This window comes from Azolla caroliniana, unplaced genomic scaffold (assembly GCF_043228905.1).
Source record: "Azolla caroliniana isolate FFs.n. ecotype wild unplaced genomic scaffold, voAzoCaro1.0.p SCAF_6, whole genome shotgun sequence".
NCBI classification, from domain to species: domain Eukaryota; kingdom Viridiplantae; phylum Streptophyta; class Polypodiopsida; order Salviniales; family Salviniaceae; genus Azolla; species Azolla caroliniana.
In genome coordinates this window covers 8,751,127-8,770,734 of record NW_028230441.1, presented here as the reverse complement: position 1 = coordinate 8,770,734, position 19,608 = coordinate 8,751,127, and the positions used below count along the sequence as shown (strand labels likewise).

The 19,608-nt window shown below is 37.8% G+C and overlaps 1 protein-coding gene and 1 pseudogene across 2 annotated transcripts; both read right to left on the bottom strand.

Moving 5' to 3' along the window:
- Positions 1 to 5,135: 5,135 nt before the first annotated feature.
- LOC147862982 (3-ketoacyl-CoA synthase 13 pseudogene) lies at positions 5,136 to 7,121 on the bottom strand (annotated as a pseudogene).
- A 5,781-nt stretch (positions 7,122 to 12,902) lies between these two features.
- Positions 12,903 to 19,290, bottom strand: LOC147862981 (signal peptide peptidase-like 5). Of its 2 annotated transcripts, none has more exons than XM_087320866.1 (14): positions 19,032 to 19,290; positions 17,742 to 17,900; positions 17,539 to 17,650; positions 17,081 to 17,206; positions 16,785 to 16,936; positions 16,211 to 16,393; positions 15,716 to 15,750; positions 15,448 to 15,604; positions 15,070 to 15,123; positions 14,859 to 14,951; positions 13,775 to 13,917; positions 13,559 to 13,629; positions 13,324 to 13,407; positions 12,903 to 13,152 (listed from the first exon to the last, which is right to left on the bottom strand). In XM_087320866.1, exons 1-14 carry the CDS (start codon positions 19,179 to 19,181, stop codon positions 13,055 to 13,057), a joined length of 1,617 nt encoding a protein of 538 aa, XP_087176992.1. In that variant the 5' UTR covers positions 19,182 to 19,290; the 3' UTR covers positions 12,903 to 13,054. The 2 variants fall into 2 exon arrangements, with proteins under 2 accessions (XP_087176992.1, XP_087176993.1); XM_087320867.1 differs by having other exon boundaries at positions 17,742 to 17,907; positions 19,032 to 19,282.
- Positions 19,291 to 19,608: the final 318 nt, after the last annotated feature.

Below are 19,608 nucleotides of genomic sequence, written 5' to 3'. Positions count from 1 at the left end.
TGTAAGTTAGTCATAATGGTGTGTTTTTTATTTCATAATGAAAGCCGTTATTTATGTCTGTGTGCGTGAGAGAGCGAGAGAGGGAGGGGGGGGATTAATGGCCTTCCAAACAACTAGATCAACATTTTGTATTCCAAAGGGTTATAAGTTTATTCGAGATCAGTTGCAAGGATTATTATCATCGCATGACCCAATTCATGATTTAGATGGTGCATCTCAAGAACTTGATTGGACATTTGTTGGAGATAGGAGATTGACTATGATATCAATAAATGATGCTTATCATAAGTTGATTGACAAACATAAGTGGATGGAAGAAAGGGCTATAACGGTAATGAGGTTTTTGTAAGCCCATTACCTGGTCATTTCATGTGATCATGGCAAGGTGATGTTCTTGATTGATACTATGACCTAGAATATTCATTTGGAGTGTTATGGTTAGAGCATTACCGTTGGAGGGATGCATTAAATAAAAGAAACATTACTAATAGAATGTGTTTCTTTCGTTTAGTGGAATTAGAACCATTATAGGCTTCAATTTGTTTCATGCTCAATGGTCAGAATGATTTGGAGTGTATCAATTTAGTGTGGATGTCTTTGATTGGAATAAAACTATTATTGTTCAATTGGGTTTTTGCATATATGGAGAACATTGGAGTGATACCTCATTTCCAAATTATTTTCAAGTTCTTGAGGTATTGGGGCATATGGTTAAATTGAATTGAATAAAACTATTATTAGTCAATTAATTTTCTGCACATAGAGAACATTGGAGTGATGTCTCATGTCCAAATTATTTTTCAAGTTCTTGCATATTGGGGCTTATGGTTCAATTGGAATATACACAATGCTTTCACATTTTATTCACAAGTTGGGGTGAGAAAATATGTTGCAAAATTAAAAGGGCTTCTTATGTGGACAATTGGAAGTGTTAGAGAAGTCACAGGATCTCAACCATGAAGAAAGCCAATTGTAAAAGGTGACATGTCATCATATTCGATATCTGACTCAGTGTGTATGGTGGATTGAGGTCATAGAATTTAAATCCCTCCAGTTCTATAGTTGGTTGTAAACTAGCTATGGTGGTGTTTTCCTTCCGTCATGAAAGACATTATTTACGCAAACACACACACACACACCTTATTTATTGGGAAACCATTACTTAGTAAAGAGCATTGTAATTCTTATCAAAAAAAGTTACTCATGTCTTCTCGATTATTATGGTGGCTCTTAAAAGAGGGATTGCACTCTCAATTAAATTGTTTATTTTATTTGGGGGTTGATGTTCTTGGAGATGTAGTTGAGGCTCGATATCAAAGAATTTGGGAGTTTGATGAAAGGATGTTACATAAACATGCGTACATGTGCTATTCAAGTAGCATTGTCAGGGAACTGAACCAAGGAATATTTAATGTCATTAGAGAGGTACTTGTGATGCAATTTCTGAAACCTTTCATAGAATGGCTTTATGGAATTTTCTTTGTGGAATCGGTATCTTAGAAAGGCCCACATGAATTCGCTTCGTGGATTGGCCATCGTAGAGTGAACAGTGGTCCTGTAATGAATGAGTGCTCATGGATTACCTTTGTGGGATTAACAAACACTCATGAACTCGAAAGGGTGTTGCAGGATTCCTTTCATAAATTTCCTCTTGTGGAATTCCCTTGACTGTGTCTAAGCTAATTACAATAAGGAAGGGATTAAAAACAAAATCACATAATTTTATTACAATGATTAATTCCCTTTTTTACATAAAGTCTGAACAAAAATGGAATACAAGGAAATAGATAATGGCAAAGGAGGTCTCTGAGTTTGGCGGCCCGAGCTCACGATTGACGATCATGTGCCTTTTGTCGATGTCGCTTTGACAACTTTCATACTAGAACTTCTCCTCTTAGAGTATTCATATTCACATTCGTATGCATTCGTGGAGGTCCCACGAATGCGAATTTGTCAATCTATGGGGCCGATAAATAAACTTGAAGAAGAAGAACCCAAGCAGTACAAAAAATATGGCCAAACATAAATTCCAAGAAAAGGAGGAAGAAGAAGCTCTTAAGTCCTCGGAGTAATGCTCAAACCTTTAAAAAAAGATCAACCTCAAAATAAGCCCTCCCTCTCCCTTTTGTAGTGAGAAAATAGGCCCACTTCCCATAGTAAATGTTCATCTACGCCTCCTCATCGAGATACAAAAGGAGGTGGATAATTCTCATGTAAGCACATGCAAGATTTGAACCCTTACCTTTTTCCCCACACAATCAGTAGCTTTTGGCTTTTACGGGGTCAAAAATCATTTTTACAAGTGACTACTAATTTTTTATATCATTTCTTAATTGACTCTCTTAAAAAAGGTTGAACATGAATGGAAGGTCCATAACTCTAATTATGGATAATGGCAAAGTTAAAACGTGGTTGCAATTCGAAATTGCACTTGTATTGATTGAGAGTTGGCCTTTGGGAATATCTCTAAGGCGATGTGGACTAGAAAAATGCAATTGCTTCTTTTGCATTGTTCCAGTGGACATAGTACTTACCATTTTATACAATGTTTGATTGCTTGTCAGTTTTGAAGTTACATTTCTAAGATCTAGCAAGTTTTGTGACGACGTTATTTGACAATACGGCAATGGACTTGCATCACAGTTTGGATATGTGTAATGCTTTTATATTTGATGGTACATTCCAAAATGTCATGTGATCAACCCCTACATTCCACGTTGGCATCTAGTAAAGTAAGATAAATACCTAGTGTAGTAGAGATTGAAGAGTATTTTCTATTGCTCATCTTTTTAACATTTTTGCTTGCTTTCTGTGAAATTTGGAAGTTGATATGAGTTTCAAGCATATGCTTCATGTCAATGTCACTACCTTCATGAGAGCTTATTTAGAAGTAGGAGCATCCACGTCTTTTGTATGTTCGCACGAAGAAACTACATCAAGGGTTGTGTGTGTAATATCCACAAAACACCACATACAATCTGTGGGACGAGAGATCAAACTTGAAATGAATGTTGACTTTGAGTTCTCTCCGGTTTTGGAGTTTTGATGCTAGCCACTTCCATAAGAGTAAAGCCAACCTAGGAACACCTAGCTAAATTTCCAACATGCATGTGTACGACTATGCGTGTGTTATGTTGCATAAAATACAAAGGATATAGATGAAGAATTGGCAAATTACATCATGTCGATACATGTTGAATTTTAACGTTGCAAAGTGTCAACTCTTCACCACATTTTTGCTTTGGCAAATATAAATCAACTATCATTGTCATCAAATTAACTCGTTGGTACAACTTCAAACCACTTTGACTAAAGGAAAATGGAAAACATAAACTCTGATAAATCACTTTAAAAGGTTATAGTCTTAAGACTTTATTTAGCTACTAAATGAAGTAACCCAATTATGTTAATTAATTCAAATAGTTGTTTAATAATAGTTCGATTATTCAAGGAGACTTGGTTGCTTATTGAACTAATGAGTTGTGGGTATCTTCCTTCTAGTTACATGAAGATACATACTATAATGAGAATCCATGTCAATGCCACATGCATTACTCGCGGTATTCTATAAATGATGGGTGCCAACTACTGAAGTTCTTACAATGGGGAACTTATTTTTAAAACATCATGCCTCAATGGCAAAACATAAAATGTTGGTAACCTTAGTTGTACAAGGGTGATACATGTGTGAGCATTGAGAATGTGGTTGCACACTAAACTTAGTCACAAATCCACTACTTTTGGTGTTTGTTAGTTGTAAGTTGTAACAATGTTGTTGTCACGGGACATTCATTAAAGCATTATTCTCTTTGATCTTTGCGTCGTTTTACTACAGATGATTTGACATGAGGCAATTTCAATTCCGCTTGTATTTATTAATTTTTAAATCAATTACTCGCATCTCTTGGTTTACATTTGGGGTAGAGAGCTATTGAGAATGCACAACATATTGCTAGATATTAACTAGGCTGGTTTGCTTGTCTCAAATGTTACATTGATTGCATTTGTCATTAATTAATGGCATGCTACACTTTACAAGGACCCTCTCTTCTAGTAACATACCAATACGATTTACTCAAAACATTGCATTTGTACTAGATTAAATACAATTTACTTGTAACATCATTGGAACATACAAATTGCACATCTTATCGAAAACTTTCTACATTGCCAAGCAAAATTCAAACCATAATCATTATTTGTTGGCCATTAAAATGTTAAGGCAATGCACCATCAGTCATGAAAATGTTGGGATATGTCGAAAACGTGTATAATTGATCGGCATGGGAATGTTGTATACTATGTGTGTGGACATGTGTATCTTGTCTTTTCATGTTAGTCGCCATAATAAAGCAGTCCATCAAATCAAGAATACATGATATTAAAGATCTACAAAAAGATGGATACTCTTACAAATGGAACGAATGGACGGATGGAAACAGCCATGGGGAAACAAGGGTGCATGCACATGGAAGAAAAGAGTCAAAGTGACAAAGAATATAAAGGAAACTACAAAGACTATACAAGTGATAAGACACTTGACATGAAGGCAAAAACAAAACCTCTCCCATGAATCCTTGTGCCTACACAACTTTGTAGAAACTTGTGAGTGACCTAAACTAGAAAAGGAAGCAAGCGAAAACAAGATGTCACTTGCATTGTACATACAACACTGTAGAACTTGGGATTGAGCATAAAATTACCAAATATGTAGAGATGAGAGACCTCAAGACTGCGAAACAAGGAAATGCAACAGATACGGGTACTCCGTCAGCATGTACGTACGAATGATGAACAAAACGATGGAGGTATCGATGAATTCCATGGTATCGGTTCGAACTTGGTTTATCGGAACAGTAGCTGCTTTAAAAGTCTTTTATTAAATTCAACACATTCAAGAGTAAATTAGGGGATCACTCAAGTAGCAAAAGCTAGATTAACGAAAAGACTGAATAAAAAAATATGGATAGGGAGTGAAGTGAAAGATTTCTCGGGGAGAGAGAACATAGTATTAATAAGGCTTCTTTACTTACATACATATTAACTTTTTTTTCAAATTCGAACTAGGGCCTAGGCTATCTATCGGAAATAATAGAAACTTGATCGAAGTTGTTGTTGCTTGTCAAAACAAAACTTTCAAAAACCATAGATCGAATAATATTTGCCTTTTTTGGGCGGGGGGAGGAATGGGGAACAATCCATATCAAAAAAATTTGCACAACAATCGTGAATTATATAAGAACGAACGAGAACGAGGGAGGGTTCATGTGTTCATTGCAGCATTGTAAAGAATGTTAGAGTGTGTGTGATTTTCAGAATGGTTTCTTAGGCACTTTATATGCGGCGGGGTATCGATGAATGCAATCGGCCCAAGCATTGAGCGTCGAAGCCGGGATGTCGGAGACGGCTTTCAAAATGACGCTATTACACTTGAAACCGGAGCCCAAGCCGAGCATCCACACCTTGTCGCCGGACTTGACCCGCTCTTTGCACTCCATGTAGGCCAAGACATACCACACGCAGCTGGCGGAGGTGTTGCCCCAGCGGTGGAGGGTAGCGCGGGACGGCTCGAGCAAGTAGTCGTCGAGGTAGAGGTTCTTCTGGATCTCGTCGATGACCGCGCGTCCGCCGGCGTGGAGGCAGAAGTGACGGATCGCGGGCTTGAAGTCGGGCTGGTAAGGCTTCACCTTCATGTGGAGGAGCTCGCGGGCGACGAGGGCGGACAAGAAGTGGAATTGCTCGCGGACGGGGAGGATGAGGGGGGCGAGGGAGCGGATATTGGTGCGGAGCGCATCGGCCGCGACGCCCATGAGGTTCTTGTTGAGGGAGACGCCGGGGATGCCGGCCGAGTCGTCGGTCTGGTAGGCGCAGGCATAGGCATTGTTGTCGGAGGCCTTGTGGGTGCGGACGCAATGGAGGAGCTGGTACTTGCTGCGGGATCGGTCGGACGGGGTGTCGGTGAGGAGAATTGCGGCGCAGCCGACGCGGAAGAGGCAATTGGTGACAAGCATCGGCTTCTCGTTGCCGAAGTAGTAGTTGAGGGTTATGTTCTCGGTGCTTACGACTAGGGCGTAGCCGGGGCTCGGGCCGGGGCCGAGGAGGAGACTACTAGTAGTAGTGGCCCTGGCTCTGGCCCTGGCCCGGGCTCCGGCCCGTAGCAAATCGGCCGCGAGCTTGCACGCGATGAGGGATGCGCTGCACCCCATGCCCCCCAAATGGAAGGTCTTCACATCCTCCTTCAGCTTGAATTTGGAGACTATCATGGACGCATACGATGGGCTTGGGCAATGCAGGCTGCAGTTTGTGACCACTATGGATATGTCCTGTGGCTTCACATTGCACTTGAAGAGGAGCTCCCCCACGGAGCCGAACAGCACCTCCTCCGCCTCCGCCCTCGCATCTTCAAAAGAAGGCATCACACCATTACACCTAACGTCTGATCTTTGGGTTAGGGTTGGGCTAGGGCTAGGGCTAGGGCTAGGGTTAGGGTTAGAGTTAGGGTTATGGTTCTTTGCGTTCCAGTTGGGCCTAGGGTTTGGGTCCTTGAACACTAGGCCCGCTGGAAGGTAGGTCTCGTCGCCCAGGCCCGACCTCTCGAAGATCTTCCGCTGGAAATCCATGCTGGGCAGCGAGAATCTGTGTGCATTGCTCCTGGTCATGAACTCCGACACCTCGTAGTTGCATTTCAGCTCGTCCTGGGGCTTGTAGCACACAAAGTCCAGAACGTACACCGGCCTCCACCATAGCCGGAGGCGGCAACACACGAATCGGTGGACAACGCATGCTGCAGCGAAGAGCCAGCAGGCCGCCGCAATGTGGTAGCGCTTGAGAAGCCAGAAGAAGTGGAGGAGATGATGGAAGAAGTGGAGGGGATCATGGGGTGAAGTGGAAGAAGCCTTCTTACTACCTTCATCATGATGATGGAGATAAGCAATGGCGGCGAAAATAATAGAAAGGATAGGGAGGAAGAAGAAAATGGGCAAGCTACCATGGAAGCTATGGAGGTATGAGTGATTGTTGGTGATGGCTTTACCCATGCTACTACTTACTACTTACTACTTACTACTAGTAAGGAGTAAGTAGTAAGTAGGTAGTACTAAATTGTAATAGTAAGCAGCCAACTACTACTACAAAGTATGGAAGTGTATCAGTTGTTTAGACAGTAAACACTTAACTATATAACAAACAATGGGTGTGTTCTTCTTGTCAAAACTAACTGTAACTAGCTGACCCTGTATACAAATATGTAGATGCAGAGTTATGGTGTTTGTGGAGGCTAGCTAGCTATATATATATATGCATTATATTCATACATAATACATATGTACACACACACACACACACACACACACACACACACATATATATATGTATAATATGTATAATGTATATATATACATGATATGGCTGGCTGATTTGTTACATACTTTACTACCTTTCTATACACACACACTCTCTCTCTCTCTCTCTCTCATACATATATGCATGTATGTATGTATGTATGTCCACTCTCAAACTCAGGTTTGCATTAAACAGTATACATAATGGTCTGGTCCCCCCGCCCCCCCTCTCTGTTCTGCATGCCAGATAGATAGATACATAACCCCTCTCTCTCACACATTAACTATGTACTCACTCTATTACCCCTTAAAGAACCTCTTTTGCGCTCTTTTTTGTTTTGCTTCCGACACATCGTTGGCAAGCCCACACTTTTGTTTGTGTTTCTGAATGTAGCAAATGTCTAAGGGATCCATTGCGTCGTGCGCATGAAACGGCCGCCTTCTTTCGTAAACAAGCTTCCTAGAGCAGATACCTCACATACAAGCATACTAGACGGAAGGGTGTTTGGGTGCCTAGCATACATGCATATTGGAGGGAAGCATAGATTGACATATTTTGCATTCGTAGGGCCTCCCCCACGAATGCATATGAATATGACGAATAGATGGAAAAGTATTCGTTTTATTTTTTTAAAACTTACCTAGCAAGCGAACAAAAGAAGCCTCTCCATGTATGTATCCTATACGTGATGCCTACTTCTTCACCTCCCCCGACATCTTGTTCTCGGCTTGCAAATTAGAGTTTCAACTGAAATTCCTAATTTCGACCATTCCCAGTGGATCAAGTGTGACACAAGAGATGGAGATGGTTGTTGCAACACTAATGTTGATGTACATCTATGTGGTGTTTTATTGGATAATTCCATGCTTATAGAACTCAAGAAAAAAGTACATTTCAAGTTCCTATAGCAAACGATCCAACTAGAATACATAATGCAATTAAGTGGTGGGAAACATTTGGAGCATGACCTCCAAACTTAAAAAGACTTGACATTTGTGTGTTTTCTCGAGGTTCATGTGCATCTTCTTGTGAACGAAATTGGAGCACATTCTCTCATTGATACATACAATAAAAGAGAAATAGATTGACTCATGCGCATGTTGAGAAATAGGTTATAGATACATACATCCAAGTGATTGTCTCATTAGAAGAATAATGGAAAAAGGATTATGCCTTATTGAAGTAACATTAGGTATGATGAACAAAAAAGATGATGTCGAGAGGCTTTTGAGAATGCAAAACTAAGCAAAACAAAATAGAGAGCAAAAGAGGTTCTTTAAGTCCTTTCATATTTCTATTAATGAGTGATTGCTCTTTTTTTAGTGAATTAATTAATATTTATTATGTAAATTTATTTTGCAAAATGAATGGTTTTATAATATTCTTGGGGCCATTCCTTATTCTTGAATATTGTGAATATCACAAATAACACGTATGTGTCAATCTGTGGAGGGAAGTATGACACCCTCTATGAAGATGTCAATGCCATTTGGCTAATGTTGGAGACAGCTAACTAATAGCATTCTATCCAAATATTGTATTACCAGTTGGTATGCAATGAGGATGACAAATTATGAACTAACTTGTATCTCTATTGATAATGGTGAAGGGTTATTAGACTCTTTCATAAAGGTTATACCTTGGTGGTAAGCCAAGTATTTTACTAACTTGTGCATTAGGGTTCAAATCTCACAACATGCACTAATTAATTGGATGCCAATGTGTAGATTGTTTGGCTTGAATGCAAAGCACTACTACACTCCTCTAGATAACCTTATAAGCTAAGCAACATTTGTTTGGGCAACTAAGAGTTGCTATGGAGTTCCAAAGTGAGCAAAGCAAGTTCGGAATAAAATCGAGCAAGTTGAAGTAACCTCTCACCATGGAATTCTACTTGTCAAACACTTTTTCGAAGCAAATAAGAGTTGTTGTGGAGTTCCAAAGTGAGCACTGCAAGTTTGGAATAAAAATTGAGTAAGTTGGGGTAAACTCACTTTCGCCTTTTGGGGATTTCGGATTAAGGTATATCATCATTTAAAAGGCCTGGGGGGCAAGACTAACAATGAATGAGTGTAAGCTTCATGGCCCAAAAATAAATCGGCGGTGCTGACCATGGGACTTTCGCTTCTTCTTCTTGTCCTCCTCTTCTACTTCAGATCAAGATGTCTTCGCGGTCTTCTTCGACACTGAGCTCATTACGCGTGGATGCATAAACCATTGTTTAAAATTTTTAACTTGTCGGTTTGAAATAAATACATAGGGAACAGAATCCAATAGTATAAATTCCACTAGATTCCTATTAAATTTCCCAAATATTGGTGGCCTTGGGTGCAACGAGGATTCAACCATGGTCGTCAACTTGGATCATAATAAATGGTGTTTGGGTGGAGACTTGAGAGCATGAAGTTCCAACAATATTTTGTGGCAAAATAAAACCCCACATCATTTAAATTTGAAGTTGGTAAAAATGCAGCAACAAATGTCTTGTCTGGTAATATGGTGTATTTGAGTTGATCATGGAAGTTTGTGGGACGATTTTTTCGTAACCTCTCTCAATCACCTCATAGCTCATCCATGCCTTCTACTCATGGTGTGATTGAATTTAGATTCCCTAACTAACGACCCTTCATCACATTGGAAAATGTGCAAAACTCCATCCATGTGATAGTGCTCAATGCCAAATTCGTTTGAGTGCCCCATATGTTTCTTACAATGGGCAACTTTAATGTTTTGCTTTTGAGCATGTGGGATGATGAGGACAATATAATGATCAACGTTGCCACTTGATTAGATATTGAAGCGTGAGGGAGAGTTTATCTCGATAATCCAATTGCTCCCCTAAAATCCAACATGGAGCACATATATCGAGAGGTTCACGAATTTATGATTTCAAGCCAAAGGATCATTCCTTGTCATTGTTGTTAGATGATGATGCGAAAGTTTGTGCCATCTTTCTCATAGGGGCATAACGCATTCTCAAAAGAGTGATTGAGAAGCTATGGAGGACTAGTTTTTCAAAGGCAACGCCATCGATTTTAGGAGCCATGACATGTGTTAAAGATAGGACTATGTAATGTGAATTATATTCATGAATAATTCACAACATTCGTGTTATGCACTAAAGAACATGGAAATTTTTTTTGTAATCCTACTACATATGTTCATCCATTTGCTTTATAGCCTCGAGTATACTCCTTATGATTATGCCCTTGCCTTATGTTTCACTATAATGTGATACTTTTACTATAAGTTTTTTCTCGATTAGCTACAAGTGAGAGTACCATCCTTATATAATTCATGTATACAAAAAAAATACACATGTTTATTCACCATATATTACATGCAAACATGATCCATTTTGAAGGGTGTAAATGTTCTTTGGGATGTTCGCATCTAATTGTTTAAATGTCCTAAAAAAAATTCGGTGCGTTTTGCATTCTTCATTTTCCATGAATGATGAATATAGTGTATGTCCAAAAGATAATAATGTCTCTTTGTAATTATTATCCGAAACTTATCGATGAATATGTTGTGCATGCAAGTGTTAGTGCCTCTTTGTGGTTATTCTTGGGAGATCTATGATTCATATTATGTGGTTTGATGGCATGCATAATACCTAGGTGTACGATCATGAATCGTGATCATCATGATATGAGAATCAAATTTGATAAGTTATTGGTTGTCGTTGTAAATCATTATTCGCTCAATGATAGTTCTTTCATGGAACCCGAGGGCAATGCCACTAAGCGGCGTAGTTATTTCCCATAGAGAAAAATAGGAGTGTTTGTATATTGATGTCAATAGCTTCAATCATTTAACAATGTGTACATTTACCTCCCTTTCTCTACCATATCAATCGATTCTCTCTTCATCTCTCCCACATAATGACACTAAGCATTATTACATTTTGTTTTTTGCTTTCTCTTGATAAAAGAGAACTTCTCGGTCAATTTGCCTTTTTGAAATATAACTGCAAGAAGGTGTGCATAATCCTCATTATTCGCACCATTGTTAATACCACTCAATGAAAGATGATTTGAACATCATTGATAAGTTTATTTTGGGGTGTTTGGCTTGTCATGGATAATCAAATGGATTTATCCCCCCAAATATCTTAATGCTCCACTGAAAGAAATCAAGATGGATTTATCACTTGTCAATCCTTCTTCAAGCAAGAAATTGTATACAGCCTTGCCGATAACATTAAATTGGTTCAACAAGCACACATGTAAGAAACATTGGTTAACTCATGGAGTAGTCTTCTTTATCAAGCAAATCCTCATAAATGATGAATTTTGTAATGTCTTGTGCTGATATTAGATTTTGTGATTACTATTGGATTTCAAACAAACCATCACACGTAATGAACTTTGTAATGTCTTCTGGTGATATTAGATTTTGTTTTTATTGTTGGATTTCTTTTCTTAGCCTTTTGGGCAAGAAACAAACTAGACACTAATAACACCAATTTGGTCTTCTTTCTACTTTTGCAATATGGAGAATCCGAGTTTCAACACATCTATTCTTCTCCAGAGATCAAGGCACCTCCTCGTATTAGAATACTCCCTCCAAAGTTACATCACCAAAATATTATTGTGAAATCAACCCTACACTTAATGGGTCATGTGAGATATCGAATTTGACCTCAAGGTTTCGAAGAACTCTTTTTAGCGTGGCTGTGCATGCATAGGATTTACGATGATTGCACATGAATAAACACCCCACGTCAAATCTTTGTTTCCTTAAACAATTCTATAATGGTATGGAGGCAAGCCTCCAACTTAGGTTCGCCCACTCGTTGGAACATGTGTAATCAATCATGAATCTTTTATGGGTAATTGATGAGTCCCCACTAATCCAAGAAAGTTGAGAGCTATTGTCCTATTTTGTAAGAGCCTCTTGGTAGTGCGTACAATCTGTTCTAGTCCCTTGATTATTGCAACTCTGTATTTTTGTGAAAGGACTATAGTAATCTTTTCATTATTGCAACCATGTCTATTTTGCAAAAGGACCATAGTAAGGTTTTAAACATTACTGTTGTGAAAATCAAATTGGCTATTACCTTTGTGTAGAGGATGCACTTGTATATTTGTTGCTCATAAGGTACACAATTTGTTCCAAGGGCATAAATCCAAAGTTATCGATATATCTGTGTATTTGCATGCATTATAGATCTAGTTTGTTTGATGGGCTCAAGTTGTCTTTTAAAATAGAACAATTTCAATGCAATAATAAATGTGTCTACGTGCATGTGTGCTTTCAATTCTAGTTTGATTATAAAGCTCAAGTTGCCCATTGGAAGACAAGAATTCTAGTATCACTATATTAGGATCAAGTGTTGTTGCCATTTCAATGGCTTCATAGTTTGTTAACTCATTCATTAAACTTTAAGAGTTCCTTTAAAAGTAAACAACATAAACCATCTCATCCTTTGTAGTGAATGGATGGATGCATTCAAAACGTTACCATGTAATCTCAATATCCTCTACGCTAACTCAATAAGTAACTGAAAAATTGATTGCTATATATGGTTAAAAGGTAACTCCAGTGTGAAACTAAAAGTTTCATTGGTAATACATTATTACAAACACTTTGACATTTTTGCAATGTTTTCCTCGCAAAAAGACGCCATCACGTTTCAATTTATGTGAATATATACACGTGGGTGACCTTAGCCTCAAACAAGTGAAAGTCATATAATGAAACAACATAGTTATGTCATTTGTACAATATGTGGGCATTTTCGTGGAGGGACACCTTTCCATAGAATTGCCAACTCTCCTCGTCTCCAACCAAGGAAATATAGTGACCCTACATGCAAAAGTAAAAAACATTAATAAGCATTTCCACCATATGAGCCAAATTGTCCTAGAGGTTTGACTCTTGTCGTATATGTTATGTATTGAGAGTTCCACTCCTACATATCCTTGGTTGCAATAAATAATCAATCAAATAATAAACCCATGAAGCTTAAAACTTTACCTAGAGTAAAGGGAACAATGTACATTAATGCAGGTTGCCCTTGGCCATCCATAAGGTTAAGTGCAACGTATGTTACAAAGAGTCCTACAAAAGTCAAAGTCGGAAAACCATTATGGACGATGAAATAAAACACATGTCTCTCAATAATGTTGGTGGCGTGCGTGTTTCATAATGCAATAAAATGTATTGCAAAAAGAAAGATTGCATGGCATAATGTGAAATCAAATAGGCTTACCAAAGCCATAGCCTATCAAAAGCCAAAGAAAATAGCCATTCCGAAGGCTTTTCTTCGTCGCTGCATCAAACCTAGGACACAAAAGGTCACAGGATAAACAAATGACTTTCATTGCAAAGATTGTTAATGTGAAAAACTTGAAGAAGGAGAAGAATAGTAAGAGCCATTAGTAGGACTACTCATGCCCTCATGCTTGCATCCATATAGTTTCGTTACCGTTTTACAAAGGAGATTAACAAGCCAGGGAGAAGGATGTCTCCAAAACCAATGATGCTAGAGCCTCCCCATGGATCAAATATTCGTGGTATCTTAAGAAGCATGGGAATGCCATCTTCCCCACTTCTATCACCACGAGCAACCTATCCGATCCCAAATATTTGTTAGTGTTTTACCAAATAAATAGAAATTGTGCAGCCAAGTAGTGTGCATTGGACATGGAAGGTAGTATTCAAATAGAGGAGTTCAGATGCTATATATATATATATATATATATATATATATATATATATATATATATATATAGAGAGAGAGAGAGAGAGAGAGAGAGAGAGAGAGAGGACTGAATATGTAGAAAATGATTTATGTTTACTGAACACTTCCATATCAAATTAGGATGTCTAACAGTGGGTGAAACAAGACATTATGTGCAAGGCACTATGCCACTCTTGTTTGCCTGCATACTGATGAGCACTGAATTTGGTAGACAACATTCAAAGAAAAACTGACAAGAGGAAATTGAACTAGTTGTGAATCGTTATGAAAGGCTTTTCGAAAAATAATTCTGAAAATCCTGGTTAAAATGTACAGTCTGTTCATCTGTTCTTAGTAAAAAGAAGTATTACTTATATACTGTTTTATTCATTAAAATCAGCCTTCATAAAAACTTTCTCGAACTTAGGACTCTTAAAACAACAGACTGCACAGGAATAGAGACATATAGGTAAAATGTGTACATATGATAAACAAAGTTGGTTTTTAATTGTGTTTGCTCCATAGATGGGAGTTTAAAGAAGAAAGACACAAAAAACAAACAAAGCCAAATAGAATTGAAGTTGTGGGAAAAACCCTGACCCCTGAGAACCCTGACCCCTGAGTTTTTCTTTGTTTCCTCAAATATCCTTAATTGTACATGTCATACTTAAGCAATTATATAATCATTTCTAGATGATATCGATGTCTAAACTTGGTTTTCTAAGCGAAGAAAGCATATGATGCTTTCTATGGCCCAGATATTTGGAAGTTGGAATTTAACAGAAAAATGAAAGAGAACCAAAAGATTCACTTGGAGATGTGTACTTACAACGATCATCACACTTTCATTGAAGAGTGTTGGTGACATAAACACCCAGAAGATGTCATATAGAAAAGCACACGAAAGCAGCACTGTAGAAACCTGAAATGTAAAAAGACAGCAAATAAACGAGCTTATTATGCTAGAAATACATGTTGTCTTCTTCGACAAGTTACAAAATGTCACAAACAATGTTTCAATGGTTAGGATAATGCACTGCCTTTATGTTTGGTAGCCGAACAATCTGAAGCACTGTCATGATCAAAGCAATACCCTGATGTGGAAACAAAACAAAAAACAAATGTTGCTTATATTTCATGCAAAGTTATTATGGTAAAGAAATTATTGTTACACAAGTTATTCTAGTTGCAACTCATGTGTTATTATAGCATAAAAAAGTTTGAAAAATAGAAATTACAAAAGAACAGCAGCAGAATGCTTTTACATATATAATTAGTTTTCATGTTATATGATAGTTAGAACTCAGTCCTACCATGATGTTTGGCTTATCCATTTCAACGTTTTTTCATGATAACATGTTTTGTGCATATGTACATGTGAGTAGCGTGATATTCGGGGAGAGGGGGGATATACTAACCAGAATGTCTTGGGCAACCCATGCAAATGAGGTATGACGATACACTGCCCAAACTGTCGCAAATGTTACACATAAAGGAGATACAATGAGAGCCAGCACAGAAGTCGTGCCAAAGAAGGGTATGGTTATATAAAGACCATTCATTCGAGTGAACCATCTGAAAAGGTTGTGAAGCTAACAGATATCACATATATGTACACACAGTAACACACTCAAACATTAAAAAACAGAAGACATGAGGAACATGAGAAATAACTTTGAAAATAACCTTGAAAGTAACGCCATAGAACACGTTTGCAATCCCTGCATGTCATTACACATGATGCTACTTTATTAGCATTGCCATTTTATAATCAAAACCTAGATTGAAAAGGCTTACAAGAGGGGAAGGGGTTTTTTCGCACATATTTTAATTAATATTTCATGCGCTCCTGTAGAAACTTGTAGCTTATTACTAATCTTTCTCCCTTAAGGTTGGTTAATACATTATGGTACGCTTGCAAATAAGAGATTACCATTTTCTAATCAAAACCTAGATTGAAAAGGCTTACAAGTGGGGAAGGGGTTTTTTCGCCCATATTTTAATTAATATTTCATGAGCTCCTGTAGAAACTTGTAGCTTATTACTAATCTTTCTCCCTTAAGGTTAATACATTATGGTACGCTTGCAAATAAGAGATATGAATTGTCGTTAGTTATAAATGTTGACTTGAAGAAACCCCGTAGGGCCTCCTCGCACACCATTCATAAAATGAGAACATACCTCAGCACCACCGATGCAAAATAAAATCACTAGCAACAGCACAAACCATCCAGACATGAACTTGTATACTATAAACAAAAATCCTGATGCAAACAGCACAAATAGGACTGCGGATGCCACACTGATATTGAGGATATTAGATTCCTCCTTTTCATCTTCATCTTCATAATCATCTTCAAAGTCCTGCACATATATAGATCCTTCAGTCATCCAATCTTAGGAAATGACTGGAAATAGAAAAAGCTACATTGGCTGAACTACAGTACATAAGCAAATCTAATAATGGTATATTAAATCATCATTAAAAAGGTGAGCTCTTTTTCTAAGGTATGCCCAGATTGCATCTTTGCTTCTATTATTATATGTGATACCGACCAGCATGTATATATAGTGAGATATTATCCAACAACCAACCAGTAAGGACAGGTTCAAGTTGTAAAAGATATAGAATTTTCCATATAAGTATCGGTCATCATTGATGCTATCAACATTCATATCATGTATAACATCAAATTGTAGAAAATGAGCCCCAGGCTTGGTCATAACTTTCACTTCATTAGAGAAATCAACTTACCTTTGTTATCTTGTAGTGATCCGGCATACCATCATGGTAAACCCATGCTGACCATATGGAAGCACAAGTAATTGTTCCCATTGCCATAATCCAGAGAACAAACTCAGCTGCATCCACAGCTGGCCTATCAGGAGAATAGAGTTGAACTTGCACTGCAAAAATTAGAAGCAAATAGCAAATAAAAGATACTAGTCAGTATTGGTGGCAAAGGAAGAAATAAAAAATTAAATAAAATAGACCAAAGGTACAAATAAGAAATTAAATTCACACAGCATTCCTCCATCAGTGGTACATACCCTTTTGGTTTCGATTTAACGCACGTTCTAGAGCTTCACCAGCAGATTTTGGTAATAAAACTACAGGAATTTGTATGTCTAAGAATGTGCCTGGTTCGTTCATATCACAAACCATCTTGTACAGCTCTGTAAGACAAACATTGAATAACTTGGTAAGACCATGAGATAGATAGCATAAGCTTAAGAGTTATAATTGATATATATATAAATATATCAAAACAGCAAAACCATTGATTAGGCAGCTGCTTGTATTCATCTTGGGATACAATAACTTATCTCAAATTTAAAACAGGGCCCTTTTACTTGGCACAAAGCTATAGCATGTGTGAATTCATTGATGTTTGATGTTTTGAGCCACAAAGCCAAAAACCAAAGTCTCCACGCATGTTAGTATAAGGAACTTAGATAAATGTTTTTAGTTGGGCCTATTGGGCATGATGGCCGCAAAAATGATATACCTTCTTTTGTATTCACTATGATTAAAGCACTTGCCCCAGCCTCCTGTGCAACTCTTGCTTTCTTAGTGAATGTACAATCTCCTCTCCATGTTAGAGCTGCATGTCCATTGAACTAGGAGCAATCCAAAATGAGCTTAAGATCTGAAGAAGATACAGTTTCTAATGCCATCATTGTTTTGAGAATTATGAAGATGATTTTTCACCTGGTTAGAGGTCAAATTGCAACATGGTGTAGGACTGGCAGCTTCAAGAGTGTATATTTGTGCCTCACGAGCACGAGATTCCATTGGTTTACCAAAACGAGCACTTATTCCGACAACTTCGCTTTCTTCTTTTCCATTTATCCAGCTTGAAACTTTCACCTGTGAGCTTAACATAAGTACATGATGCAATCTCCTTCAAGAGAAGTGAGTATCTAGATAGATTTGAACAGAATGCATTAGAGCATCGGTAGGGCAGGATGTATGTACAAATTTCCCTGATTTGCGCTTTCTATGAAGATTTTAATGAGGTACTACAACTAAACATGGTCATCACTACACATAGGCGCTAGAACTAAATATTCTGGTAGGTCATATCAGGATATCTCACGACAAGAAAACTCAAAGATGAAAGGATGGATCCACAGCTTTGAGATAGTTATCACCACCTATTAACAGTGGCTTCATTTGCCATAGCCGACTAGGGTGAAGTTTCTGTTGCTTCCAAAAAAATCCATTATTTGCATAACTTGCTTATGCACAATGACAATTAGAGAACAGACATTTTTGTGTTCTTAAATATGACATGTTTTCATTATAACCTGTGAAAAACTAATGAAGAACCTTGGAAAAGGGTAGAACCTTATACATTTTGGAAATATCTACATATTGATTTCATATTTCAAGTTTATCTAAAAATTAGCAAATGTGTAGGAATAGATAGGGGTAGAATGACTACCTCAAAACCAGCACAATCATTATAATTCAAGTGAATGGACTACCGATTTCGAAGTATAAACGAGGGTACAAACATATGGAATGGGCTCCCAGTTTCAAGGTATCAACATATCTATAAAAATGGTGCCCCGTTTGATACTGATTGTAGATGGGAAGATGTTTGGTCGTTGCATGGAACATTGCAAATCTAAGAAGTGCAAGAGGAACATACAATTCAATGAACATGTATATAGACATCAGCATGGATCCAAACAAAGTTATACTGAATGAACTCATTCATATAATTGAAAATATTGCATTTGATAAATGTCAGGTACTTAAAACATTGTTTGGTTCCGAGTAAACCCTAAACCCCAAATTCAATTAATATAAAGCGCATGCTTGAAGAGAGGCTAGAAATAACAGCAAATCAAGCACTGGAGCGTAATCTTAGAAAAGCAATGTATACACTTAATTAACTAATTAAGATAGATCATATTTGCTGGGAATAGATCAAATTTTCACTTTAAAATTGGAGAGAGAGAGAGAGAGAGATTGCAATGGAATAGAACGTACGAGGACAAATTTGTTTGTACAGCCGAGGCGCTTGGGTGCAACATTATCATCGTGGACGATGTCACCGGACGAAACGGGGTGAGGTGCAAGAAGAAGAAGAAGAAGAAGAATAGGCACAGTGAGAAGAAACAGAAGAGAAGAAGAATCCATGGTCTCTTTCTTTCTTTCTTTCTTTCTTTCGATGCTAGCAGCTACTTCCGTTCTTTCTTTCTTTTTTCCTTCTTCTATTTCAATGGATGCTTCTCTCTCGTTGATTCCCTATCTCTGTGTCTCTGCATCACAGCCATTCTCACTCTTTTCATTCATTCATTCATCGTCTTTCTTTCCTCCTCCCATTCCTTCATTCATTCTTTTCAGTCTGTCAGTCAGTCAGTGAGTGAGTGAGGAGGCATTCAGTCCGTGCGTCTGCGTGTACGGCAAAGAAAAAGAAGAAGAAGAAATGAAACTCAATTACTATTGTTTTTCAAAACACTTTCAAAAACACATGTATATGTATAACAATAATTTCATAGTACGAACCATAGGTACCATACGTGCATTCCCACCCGAGAATGTTTCAATCATTCGAGTATATGGT